This window comes from Ruditapes philippinarum, unplaced genomic scaffold (genome assembly GCF_026571515.1).
Source record: "Ruditapes philippinarum isolate M1 unplaced genomic scaffold, ASM2657151v2 ctg2403_1_1_1_1, whole genome shotgun sequence".
Taxonomy (NCBI): Eukaryota; Metazoa; Mollusca; class Bivalvia; order Venerida; family Veneridae; genus Ruditapes; species Ruditapes philippinarum.
In genome coordinates, this window is record NW_026856153.1 from 243,049 (window position 1) to 257,194 (window position 14,146).

General features: G+C 31.0%; 1 protein-coding gene across 1 annotated transcript; it reads right to left on the bottom strand.

The window, feature by feature from the left end:
• Positions 1 to 7,581: 7,581 nt before the first annotated feature.
• On the bottom strand, positions 7,582 to 13,494 carry LOC132745590 (vacuolar protein-sorting-associated protein 36-like). The gene is made up of 3 exons (XM_060734538.1): positions 13,451 to 13,494; positions 12,608 to 12,695; positions 7,582 to 8,545 (listed from the first exon to the last, which is right to left on the bottom strand). Exons 2-3 carry the CDS (start codon positions 12,681 to 12,683, stop codon positions 7,974 to 7,976), a joined length of 648 nt encoding a protein of 215 aa, XP_060590521.1. The 5' UTR covers positions 12,684 to 12,695; positions 13,451 to 13,494; the 3' UTR covers positions 7,582 to 7,973.
• Positions 13,495 to 14,146: the final 652 nt, after the last annotated feature.

The window sequence follows — 14,146 nt, forward strand, 5'->3', positions numbered from 1 at the left end:
CTGTAGGTTCGATCCTCACTCGAGATCTTTAATGTGAGGAAGCCATCCAGCTGGCTTACGGTAGGTCGGTGGTTCTACCCAGGTGCCCACTCGTGCCTGAAATAATGCCCGAAGGGGCACTTGGGGTCTTCCTCCACCAATAAAGCTGGAAAAAAATCGACGAAAAAATCTCGGCGGGACGCTCTATGATGGCCCGACTTGAGTGTACGGTCGCCCATATGGGCTTTCCGGCGGCGACCTTAAATAAACGCATTAAAAAAAAAAGAGTCAGTTTGGTTTCGTCCGTGAGGCAGAACAGAGCAGTATTATATTTACTGGTACCATATGTGTTCACAAGGTTCCATGATAACCGCCGTATGAACACATCTGCGGGTGTTCCTAAATTCAAAACTTCACCGTTTTCGTGTTAAATGTTGAATTCTGCTTAAGCCAGTGCTAGGGGGCGTGGACGGTAACTTGCATTTTCCAGTACCGTCCATGAACAGGCTCAATCAAACCGAGCCTGCAACATTTTCAGTTTTGACGTGTTGGGCTTTCTTTAGGGATTCTGTTTTACTATATATTATATTTGAATATGTATGTGTATAGAACATGTAGAAGGGAACGACGTAGTACATACATACTAGTGTACAGAAATCGCAGATATCTGGTACTAAGGACGTTTTACTATATCTGTCAAATCTCTGAGTAATTGTTCAGTTTAAGTATTTTTAGGGAAATAGATATTTGAAATATGTTTGGTTATGTCCTTGTTAGAATCGGATCGTAATGATAGTAGCATTTTCATGTACACAGAATCTCAGATATTTGGTACTGAAATGTTTTATTGTTTCAGTAAGACCTCTCGGGCAAACGGTTGATTAGAAGTATTTTGGTTGAAGTTAAAGCTTATAAATACTAGTACGCAGAAATCTCAGATAGCTGGTACTAAGGATGCTATATTTATAAAACAAAAGAACAATAAGAAACTATTTTTATGATTTTTTTGAAGTACTGATATTTTTGGATAAGAGATTTTTGAAATGTTAAAGTAGGGGAATGAAGGATAGGTTTAGCTTTCGACTGGTATTTGTTTGAGAATTGTTTTTGAGAAAAATAAATTGTTTATTTTGGAATATACACGTCAGTTTTGAATGATTTAAGAAGTAGATTAAGATTGTTACTTTGCAATGAATGATTTTTGTTCAGTTATTTTCCAATCATAAGGATAAGCATCCCTAGAAAAATTTCATGTATTTGCATTTAAGAATGTCAAGATAATTTGAGAACATTGTGATTTTATTTTGTAGTAACCATCAGCTCGGTTCACGCTACAATATATGGACTTTTTAAAATGAAAACGAGACTAGATGGAGTAAGATATGCATTTAATGTGTACCTTTGAAAGGAAAAACAAGGCTTTAAGGGGTACAATTATGCATTTGATACATAATCTTTGGATTCTAGATACGAAAACGAGGCTGAATTGATAAGAATGGATCCAATGATGATTTCTATTAAAACATCACGTGGTACAAACGCTCAAAGTTTATTAGTTTTATTTTATGACGTGTGAAGTTATAATTATTTTCATAACATAAAGTGTGCTCTTCCGTATCAGATAAAAATATAGGTATATTTACGTGATGAAATTATGTACTGACTTTGTAATTCTTGGATAAAGGACAGTTCATTAAAGGTGAAAGTTGAGCTACCAACAGTCTAGAGATAGGTCAGACTACACAGAAATAAAGGTTTTTCTGGCATTTTAAAACATAAAAAAGAAAAGAAATAAGCAATAGCATGAACATTTGATTTAGTAGATGAGTGAAATATCTATTTGCAATCTTTGCCACGCATTTTAAGTCAAAACGTAAGTAGAGGTAAATCGATTTGAATTTCGATCACAGATGTTTTTAATTTTACCTTCTAAAACAATCAAATCGAACCAATAGTGTTTGACTATTTTATGGTTAAAACTGGATAGCAATTTTGTTTTTGATGATCATAGATTAATTTATGATACTTTAACTATAATTAGCAAGACAAATGTAACGAATGTAACGTGCTGAAAGTGAAACAGTGTATCTAGAATACTAGTTGTGTTACAGTATCTGTAATATATTAGAAATGGAACAGTATCTGTAATGTGATAGAAGTTGAACAGTATCTGTGAAATACTTGTAATAGTACAGTATGTGTAACATCGTGATGATAGTACTGTAATAATACGTAACGGTAGTGGTTCAATAAATGTAACATAGTATAAGTGGTTTAGTATGTGTAACATAGTAGATGTAGTGGTATTATAGTAGTGTTTCAGTGTCTGTAACAGAATTGCAGCAACTGAGGCTGAAGTGGAATTGTAATCGTATACTCAATAGCTACAACTACAAATTATGGTTAAACAATAGATTTTGTTTATGTTTCTAAGGTTCTTCACAATCCTTTAATTCCTATAGTATAGATAATACATAATGTAGAGGGTATCACTAGCTATCAAACATACTTAATTTCACAATAAAAATTACTGTCTCATAACTATTTTTATTATTTCAAATTCTTACTCGTGTTTCGACATACATGTACGTCTATAAGCGTCAATTTGCATTTGAATATTCATACATACAACAAAGTCATACTTATTCTAAATCCGTTAATTCCTCTCATAATAACTTGTATAAGAAAAATGAAATCAACTTACATGTGCCCCGTCCTGGTGAATACTGCTAAATCCGGATAATAACCCCGTGTTAAGTTCGACAAGTTTTAAAGGAACAGTACAGCGCTGTGGGCGTTATACTGTTATTTCAATATTGTGCCGATTTATGTCAATAGTTCACATTTTACTTGAGTACTTTACATTCATTGTACAATAAATAAATCCATTAGCCGAAATTTATTGAATTAAATGATTTCACACTAGCATAATGTTATATAAATATTAGATAGTGATGAATTCAACAAATACCATTTTATGTCATCAATAATTTATTCCCGACATTTTTCATATTTATTATTTATTTCTAGAATGATTTAAATTAAATTTGTATCACTAAAGGCTGGTGTAGTGCACCAAACACCACGCATTTGATTTTGTAAAATATATTCATAACATAACTCTTCTAAATGACATGTTTTTTCCGGACATATACATACATATGCACATTAATACTTACCTAAACAGAATCAAGCAAGAAAACTTGATATAAAAATAAGAATATCAATCATGTAAACAAGGAAATATCCTAACAAGATTCAAGTTCTTCTTAGTCTGGCATTTCAACATACATGTATTTAGATATTCAGAAGTCGGTAAATGACAAATTATCAAAATGATATTATAAATTAAAACGCTACGTTAGCACCGTACGATAATTCGAAGCGTAAGTTACCAGCATATATTTATTGAAATATTCTTATGATATTTAGTTTATAGTATATTGATATTTTTCAGAATTAAAGTCATCAGAAAATCCAAATTCAAATAATTCCTGTCATTTGTCTGTGAAAAAAATTGTTAAATAATTTAGGTTATGGATACTTATGAAATGAAACAAATTTTGATATCAACTATATGTCTGTATTAAAGCAAAGATTACGGGATCAATACGTACAAGAGTGGACATGGTGGAGCGAAACAATTGCAAATCAACCAAAACTTAAATTTTACTGTTTGTTCAAGACAGAATTTTCTTTTGAAAAATATTTGACTGTGGTAGAAAAAAGTTCCTGTAGACAAACAATGTCTCGATTAAGATTGTCGTCACATAATTTAGAAGTTAAAAATGGTAGATTTGTTGGAATTGATGGAAATGATCGTATCTGTAAAATGTGTAGTACTCATGTTGAAAACGAATATCATTTTTACTCTGTTGTCCTATGTACAGAGAGTTGCGTAAAAGATATTGTAAAAACTATTCCTTTCCTACTCTAAATAAATTTTATTTTCTTATGTCAAGTAAAAATATAATAAAAATAAGAAATGTTGCAAAATTTACTTCATGTGCTATGGAATTAAGAGCAGAATTGCTTGCAAATATGGCTGCTCCTTAAAATATCTGTTTAAATTACTTTCAAGGTATCGAAATATTGTTAAAATAATCGTTTGATGTATATATGTTTTTTTTGTATGTTATATTTATATTGTATATATTTCTGTTGTCTTGGCCATCATGAAAGTGCCAAAGTCATTTTCTCATGCCGATTTAGCCAAAATAAACTGTATAAACTGATATTTTGAGTTTTACTCTACGAAACATATACATTCTCATACGCATTAGAGTTTGCATATGACATGTAAAACTTGTTGTTGGAAATCAGCCTTCTCTCGTACATCGTTGCTTAAAAAGGAACTGTGAACATCATACTAGTATGCCTTAAATATACGTACTCGTATGTGTCTATGTTAGAAACCATAAATTGAATGTTTCTTTTGTTATCTGGAAACAGATCAAAGCATATACAAAATAAACTACATCGAATGTAAAGAAAATAATTATAGCGATGGCGTCAATTAATACGTCATCCTACAAGGAACAAACTCTTTAACTAATGCATGTTTTATTGTAGCAAATTAACCATAACTAGATATTTGGTATTATATTTTAAGATATACAACTTGGTTATGTCTCTAAAATAAATTCAACTTTGTTATGTCTATAAAGTAAATTCAACGTTTTATGTCTGTAAATGCAATACAACTTTATTATGTCTGTCAATTAATTTCAACTTTGTTATGTCTATAAAGTAGATTCAACTTGTTATGTCTGTAAATACAATACAACTTTGTTATGTCTGTAAATATAATACAACTTTGTTATGTCTGTAAATACAATACAACTTTGTTATGTCTGTAAATATAATACAACTTTGTTATGTCTGTAAATACAATACAACTTTGTTATGTCTGTAAATACAATACAACTTTGTTATGTCTGTAAATACAATACAACTTTATTATGTCTGTAAATACAATACAACTTTGTTATGTCTCTAAATATAATACACAATATACATATACATTTTGTTAAAAGAATTTTGTGTTCGTGATTAAATAAAGAATATATCTTTGATTATGCTTAAAGTTATACACATTTGACTATTAAAACATTATAAAAATGACCTCCATCTTGACTTTTACCATTTAAACCGACCATATCCAGTTATTTCTGTCTCACCTTGAATACATTACCACTTAAGCCAGCGGCATTACTTTTAAGAGATCGCATGTCTATCATTTGAACACATTTTGATACTTAAAATAATTTTATTACAATCTAAAATATGTCAGATTCACACTGTATATGGAGAAATACACATTGAATAGACTTATGGACCTTATTAAATTGTGAACCAAACTAATGTAAATCATTATTTACCAATTACTTTACTAATGACCTATGTCCGGGATTTGGTTCAGAAAACGAGAAGCTATTTATATTTTAAACATTGACTAGAAAATGAAGAGTCTTCTAAACAGTTTACCATCCTATATCGTCTCTCTGAACTGAAGCAACTAGCATAAACAATGAAAGATTTACAGAATAACTATTTCAAAGTATTTCATTCATACTACAAGGTGAACACCCGTGTTTTTGGTAGGTGCGATGGCATGTCACGTTGAATTATTAGCTAACAATTTAATTCTTGATAATGGAAAAACAGAAAAGACGAACATAATGGGTTCGTATGAGTAAAGAAAATGTTCCTACATGTAACTATACGATAACTGCTAGATCTGAATATTTTAACACAAAAGTTTGGTCCAAAAACTACATCAAATGGTAAATCTAAAAATATTTAAAGTCTTGTCAAACAACCTGTGGTCTCCTTTTAAGTAAAGACATTCAGAAGCAAAAGAAAAAAATGCGTCACCTGCTACCTATGTCAAGGACTTTTTCATGTCTTTTCGAAGACAAATGTTTTCCCCAAGACATGACTATCTTATACAAGCCCGCTCTTACAATAATCATAATAATGAAAAAATATTACATAGAATACACACTACATTTCTACCGTTTATTATTTACTATTTATCTATTTACTATTTGATTGATGTGTAATATCTGTCTGGCAACATATAATTTAAGTACTTGGGGGTGGAAAACGTTTAGTTTTGCGGATCTTTCCCAAATAATTTTGATTATCTTCATCTATCACCTTCGGAAATTTAGTAATTAGTATTAAAAATTTTACCAAAATTTTTAAGATGGCAAGCATTCAAAAAACCAATTTTTTTTCCAAATTTTTATAAATTTTAAATTTTATTGTAAATGAATTTAAAACCCAAAATATGTATATTAAAAATAAAAAAGGGGACACTCTAAAAATTGGGAAAACCGTTTTCCCCGGGAAATAGGTCAAATTTAAAAACAAATTCTTACACCAATCATACAACATACACTTTCCCAGCGGGGTGTTAAGAAAAATGAAATTAAAATGCAGGGTGGATTTTAAAGTGACTCAAAGGGTAATCTTTATGTCATTTGAAAACGCCGAGTTTATAAGATATTTTATTCCTTTAGAAATCTTTAGTTTTTTCTCGCTTGATGACAAGTTATAGAGTACGCCGTGCATATCCAGTAACGCAGGAATGTGCAAATAACGTAGAAGTAACGCCGAATAAGTAAACGAACCAAAATATTGTATTTTAAATCAAATTGAAAGAAATAAATTAGCGCATACGCCTGCTACGCCATTATACTTTGACCAGCATTACATTTTTTTCAGGAATGTGTTTACTTTCTTAGATCATTCGTGAGAAACACAACCTGATTACCGTTTTGAAGGTGACTTTTGTGTTTCGTCAACTAATTATGTACATTTAACACATTTAAAACTTACTTTTTTCATATTCTGGATACCCAAGACATTTGTCAAACTACAAGTGTCGTATAACAATAGAAGGAAGCTGGTAGAACATGATTTAGCTACTTTTAATGAGATAACCGCCGTTGCTTCAGTACTTCATTCACGAATTCGGCGTTACCTTTTAAAAATGGTCTCAGTAAAGTTTTATCTGCTAAATTAAGTGTAATTGACACGAGTAGATTGGAAAATGTCTTAGGTTCACTGAATATAAAAATCATAAAGTAATATGTACGTTATTGTATTTAAAGATATCAACGAAACTAAAAATCGCCATTAATACGCTAGACACGTCGTCATTTTCACGAATGATCTTGAACAATAAACATTCTCATGGAAATAACTTTGATGCGGTTTTAATGTAGTATAATGTCTCAACAACCGAATGCGCTAACCCATTTCTTCCAGTTTGGTGTACAATAAAAAAATATTAGTCCATTTACTTATCGCGGTTTTCGTTTTAGCCACTAAATTGCACAATTCTTCGTTACTTTTGCACAATTCCTGCATTATTTGCACATTCCTGCGTTACTGGATATACACGGTGGAGTATCTTTGATAAGAACAAGACGAAAAAATAACATTTTTACACAATGACAAATTGCTGCTATCTAAATGACAGATATACGGTTTCAATGACCATTCCACTGCAAAATAGGAGTTAGTGCACACATGAAGCCTGCAAGTACAAATACGACAATAAATCTTCATTTTTTCCTGTTTATTTGGCGATAAATTGCAGTGGTATTGTGGGTATTGTGTTGATACATCAATGTCAAATAAGCCATTTTTATTGCTTCTATTTCAATACATAACTCAATGATTTATAGAAAATCGTATAATATTTTGATACAAATATTAAAATAGACTGGTCTACATTGGGAGTATTTTAATAAGTATCTCAAATACTGACAAAGCAATATAAATGTTGTTTCGCCGAATTGTCGTGCACCACAATGACACGCTTAATCTTTTTTATACAATGCATACAGCAATTAGGTTAAAGCAACACAGGTTAATTCAATATCATTTGTTTAATTGTTTAATGAAATGCAGCATATACTCGTACATTATAATTCAACCATTTTTTTTTCATTTCTATAATTTGATTTGCTATAATTATATTATGCAAGTGCTAGAAGTCCAAACGCTCCGCTCATATTGTCAGTTACATCAGTTGACAGTAGCTGCACAAACTGTGACATAATGCTGAAATACCTAGTCAAAGCTGGTGGAAATACCTTAGATTGTTTCTCCTCTGGATAGTTAGATTGATTAGGATATTGTGGGTAAGAGTTTGCGTTGTAATATTGATTCTGGTAGAGTTGAGAATCTGCATATGACTTGTAAGAAGGGAAACTTTGTGGAAGCTGATGATCTTGTTGAGGAGGATAACTATAACTTTGTTGATGCTGTTGATATCTTTGTTGAGTGACCGGATAAGTTTGTTGAGTCGCCGGATAATTTTGTTGAGTCAACGGATAATTTTGTTGAGTCAGCGGATAACTTTGTTGAGTCAACGGATAACTTTGTTGAGTTAACGGATAACTTTGTTGAGTCAACGGATAATTTTGTTGAGTTAACGGATAACTTTGTTGAATCGCCGGATAATTTTGATGAGTCGCAGGATAACTTTGTTGAGGATAAAGAGCTGCTGAATTTGTATATTGAGCGTTCATTTGTGCGTTCGGCTGATCTAGACAAAATAAGATAATCGTTGCATTAGCTATCATAAGCAATGTCGTGAATAAAATGGTATTGATAAGATTCACTTCTATTAGCACGGCAACATTATAACAACTAACGTAAAACATACACTATTTTACTGTATGATAATATATGCATAATAAATAGATTTAAGTAGAAATAAACTTTTTTTACTCAAAATGAGTCTATAAAAGCGGGAACTGACAACCTAATTGCAAAAATATTTAAATATTCATTTGATATAATAATCTCTTTCTTTTTTATATTTTCTTTGATATTGAAAGTTTTACAAAGGAAGCAATCGTTTCTATAGGCAACCCGAAATCTACGAAGTTTTGAGAAATTACATTAAATAAAATAATCTCAAAATTATACACAAACTTATAATAACCGTTAAATATGAAATTGGCCTTAGGCCCTATTAATATGTTTATAGAGAATTCGGTTTTTAAAGGAACAAATAAACAATCGACAATTTCTAGACTATATCCCTTTCATGGTCTTTTATACAAACATCTTGCCGAAAAATAAAAAAGTAGGCATTCTCGAGATCAATAAAAAGAGAAAAACAGAATCCCTATAGAACTCCCCGAAAAGGTAAAAATAAAAATTTCTATATCTTTAGATTAATATCGTAGACCATATATAATAATGATCTGTAACAATTGATATTTTCCTGACGTCGGTATATTGTTAACCTGTATTTGTTTTCAATTCGTTCGTGTCTAAGTAAGTTTTATTCTTTCTTATTAACATCTAATAAATACTGGTATATATTCTCTTTTCAATAAACTTCTCGTCAGACGACAAACGGAACTTTTGAGTGCAACTTGGTGTTCTGGTCAGATAAACTTTAAAGTCAATTATTGGCGTCCGCGCCGAAGCGCGGCGCCTTATGGAATGAAATGAGATTTTGTGAAAGGGCGACAGCAACTTCTCGAGCCTTTTAGTCGGTCATAATAAAAGCCGATCATTCCGATCGGTATGAGGGTGCTTGATATTTATAAAGTCGCGATATGTACAATGAATAGCGAACTGGATAATTTCGCAATGCAAACATTTTCAAATGAAATAACCTTTTCCGTCTCTTCGTTTTTTCTATTTATCATTTTTAGTACACAGTGGGTTATTATGGTATTTTAAAATACAATAATGAGTTGATGACCTAAACATTCCGAAAATCTATTTATAGAGGGAAGTACTCCTATCGGTAATTTCCGGTCTCTCCCGGTCTATTTTGACCGGGATTTAGTAGTGACCGGCGAATAGTATCACATGTTTATTGCCCGGTCTCTCCCGGTTTTGGAGTAGATGTTTAATGAACATATATTTTACAGATAAATAAGCTTTTTTCCAAAAAGAATGTTTGTCACTTAGTTTGGTTACAATAATTAATAAACATAGATCAACTCTCAAATTTATTGATTATTATTATACATAAACATACAATTCGAAGAAAAAAAAACACCACCACCACCAACAACAACAACAACAATAGCATGTTTATTTTATCTATATGAGATAAAAACAATAAATATGTACAATAATTGAGAAAAAAGGTACATTTTATGACACTATCAACTTTGAAACATTTTATTTAATTTGTTACTCGTGTTTAGTAAAGATGCCGAGGAATTATTCAAAGTTACAAATTAGATTTTATGAATTATTCAATTGATTGATAATTTAAACAAGAGCTGTCCGTAAGACAGCGCGCTCGACTTTTTTATTGCTTGCCAATAAAAAAAGTTTTTGCAGTAAAAGGCAATACAAGAATCTCTGTATTTTTTAAAGTGAACAATGGCCATGAGCATTAAGATATTTAGTGAAGAATTATTTACTGAATTGTGTGATACCCTTGAACACTGCAGCAAAGTTTGAAATGTTTAAGTCAAAACATTGACAGTTAAGGGCCATAATTCAATATAAAATCTTTGACAGAATTACCTTCTCCTGGACATGTTTGGGAATCATGATTGTAAACAAGTATTCCAACTTTCAAATTAATATCTCAAACAGTTCAGTCAAAAAGTGGACTGGTACTAAAAACTTAACCAAGATTCTAAGTCGATAAAAGGCCTTAATTTTTAAAACAAATCCTTGACAGAGTTACCTTCTCTTGCGTACAGATGGGGGTAATGATGTGAAATAGCATTAAAAGTTTCAAAGCAATATCTCAAAGGGTTAAGGCAATAAGTGGATTTTACCCATATTCAATGTATTTTCTAAGTCAAAAAGGGGCATAATTCTGTCAAAAACCTTGACAGAGTTATGTCCTCTTGTCTGTTGATGAAGGTCGTGATGGTAAACAAGTATGGTCAGTTTCAAAGCAATACCTCCAATGGTTTTGAAATAAAGTGAGGTGGTACAAAAAACTTAACCAAGCTCAATACACTTTCTAAGTCAAAAAAGGGCCATAATTCTGTCAAAAACCTTGACAGAGTTATGTACTCTTGTCTGTAGATGGAGGTTATGATGGTGAACAAGTATGGTAAGTTTCAAAGCCATACTTGTAATACTTCTGAAATAAAGTGGGGTGGTACGAAAAACTTAACCAAGGTGTGACGCCAACGCCGACGCCGACGCCGACGCCGGGGCGAGTAGGATAGCTCCCCTTTTCATAGAAAAGTCGAGCTAAAAATGATAAAGAAAAATACCAATGTACATGTACATGGTTTAAGAATAACCAATATTATATCTTGAAAGATTAACCATAATTTACTGAATTTTTCCAGTTAAGTTTTGACTTATAATCCACGGTCAATATGACAATTGAATTCTTAAAATTTATTTTACAATTTTAATAAAAAAGAGTAGTAAACATAAAAAACTCAATATTAAAATAGCACATAAAACACAAAAAAGAGAGGAAAACAATATTCATAAAATCTGTATTTTATATTAAAATAGATATTACAATTATTGTATAATAAACAATTATGCTCAACATGATCAACATGGTAATATAATCAGTATCATATTTTTACTAAGTGTGAACAGATACCTTAAGAGGGGGTCTTCGCTAATAGCGATAACATAATAAGGGACAATTCCACAAGTGTCGTGTTGATCATGAGTTACACATATGGATTATAAATGATTGTATACATGTATATACGTTGCTATTAATAATCACGATCATGAAGAAATAACAAGTAATATTCTAATCTCTAGCATGCCAATCAAAGTTCATAATGAACAATGTCTTTCGTCTGTTCATTCTGGTAAAAACCAATTAACCATTGAAAAGTTTATAAGAAATCTTGTCATCATATGTCTACTAGTTCATCTTCACTTTCTGCATTTCTTGCTTGGACGCCCTTTGATGCTTTGCATCAATGCTTTTCTTGTGATTATGCTTGTATGTTTTGGGCGCCCAAAATGATCGATATGACAATACTAAATTTGGTTATAAATAACTTCAGGTGAACACGGTTTGTATTCGTTGCATAATGCCTCCGTTACCTTTAACAACCTTCATTCAATTTATTGGAATCATTGATAAAATTACGCGGCTGATCGAAGTTTTGGAGAATAATTATTACATCTGACTTTGACCTATTCAGCCAACGCAGGTTATATGACAGAAAAATACCAAACCATATACATGGCCTACGATAATAATCTAAAGTAGTGATAACAAATTTATTGGAATATAATATTTTTTTTGCAAATATTTACTAGAATATAACTTTAGCAGAGTTTCATTTTTTTTCAAATATAATAAGAAAATAACTTTTGCAGAGTTTCAAATAATATTGATTATTTTGTTATTCTCCTTGTAAATTTCAAACCGTCTTCTAGATAATATAAAAATATATTGTAACCTTTATGCAAATGTATTTGAGTTAATTTAAATGGACAGTTCTTTCTTAGTACATGAATGGGATTTGAACATATTTCAATCATTTACTTAAAGGAACATTTATCCCACATTTAAATAGTTTTAATAACTTTATAGCGTTAAAATTAAAAGAAAAGTCAAAGAACATGATACATTGTTCTAAAAAAATTATAATGTATAGTAAACATAGAAAATAATTAAACTTACTCAAAATAAAGGCGTTAACAGAGTACAACAAGTAGAAATGCGCAAACAGCACCGAACGTAACCTTGCCGATCGCATATCGTATTCCTCCTGCAGGTAAATGATATATGTTATAAATATTAGGATTTTAGAGTCTACGTACATGTGTTGGTTATGTTTTATCAATTAAATGGAATTAAAAACTTTGTCAAATATCGTAAGCAGTTCGGTCAAGACTGACATTTTTAGAGACTTAATTAATGCTGTTTATTGTCTAGGCACTCTAGCACCGGGAAGAACACACAATATCACCGGATGACACGCCGCCAGCACCTGCTGGAGCGAAGTTCATCATCATTAGAATATGATAAAAAGTAACATTTTATTAGATTTAATAAGTTTGTAACAAGAAATAAGTCTTCTTTAGACTTGGGTGAATTGTTTATAACTTTCGACTGCTGACTGGTATCTTTAACTGACAAAATGCTCCCATTCGGATTGTATTTTGTCCGCTCGAAGATAATTTTTTTTTATTCTAAGAAATCGTTAGAATATCAAAATTATGTAGCGCAACAAAGATTGGCTATAGTACTTGATATAATTAAAAAAACAAAACAAAACGTTTAAGTTTTATTGTCTGGTTTAAGCCTGAAAACGGGATAAATTTTGTTTGGGAGTCCGAAAACACACACACATTAAAAAAACACACAAAAAAACCCCAAAAAACCCCAAAAAACAACAGACAAACAGAAAACAAAACAAAACAAACAAAAAATAATAAAGAAAAACAGAGCATTTTGCAGATGCGCAATGACTCATTATTACGGTAATAATCTAATAAAAGTTCGAAATAGTTAAAAACTTACATGAGCACCGTCCCAGTAGACAATGCAATATCCGAATATACCGGCTTTGGTTATTATATACTATTTTCAGAAAATTTATCGCAATGTGAACATTATACCTTTACTCCATGATTGCGTTTATATTATGTCAACAGTTCACACTTACCTTGAATATTTTATGCAGTTCAGTAAATAAAAATTTCAGCCGGAATAAACTAGTTCAAACGATTTTCAAGTAATAAAAAACTTAAACCTCAAAACACAATTTGTACATCGGCATAACATGCTATAAATACTGTGAGGTTTTCAATTGAACAAAATTCGTAGAGGATATTCAAGGTTTTTTCACTTAATACATGATTTATTTTCGAGTTGTTGACTATAAATATTACATAAGTGGTGGTAGCCACGAGTGAAATATGATAATTTTCATATCACAATATGAAAATAATTCTCGTATTTGTAGTAAAAATCTTGAATTTTCTGTTAAACATGTACGATTTCTTTCTTTTTTTGACGTTACAACTTGAAAGACCTCCGCATTATTTTTGTTTATTGGCTGAATTTGAAGAAAATAGTCCGGCATTTACCAGAACAAAAATCGGAAAACATATTTCACTGCAGTGAAAACTATTTATTCACAGTGAAAATATTTCTTAACATTTTATTTATAGTATATTAATAAATGTGCATAATCTTAAACGTCATAAAAAGAAG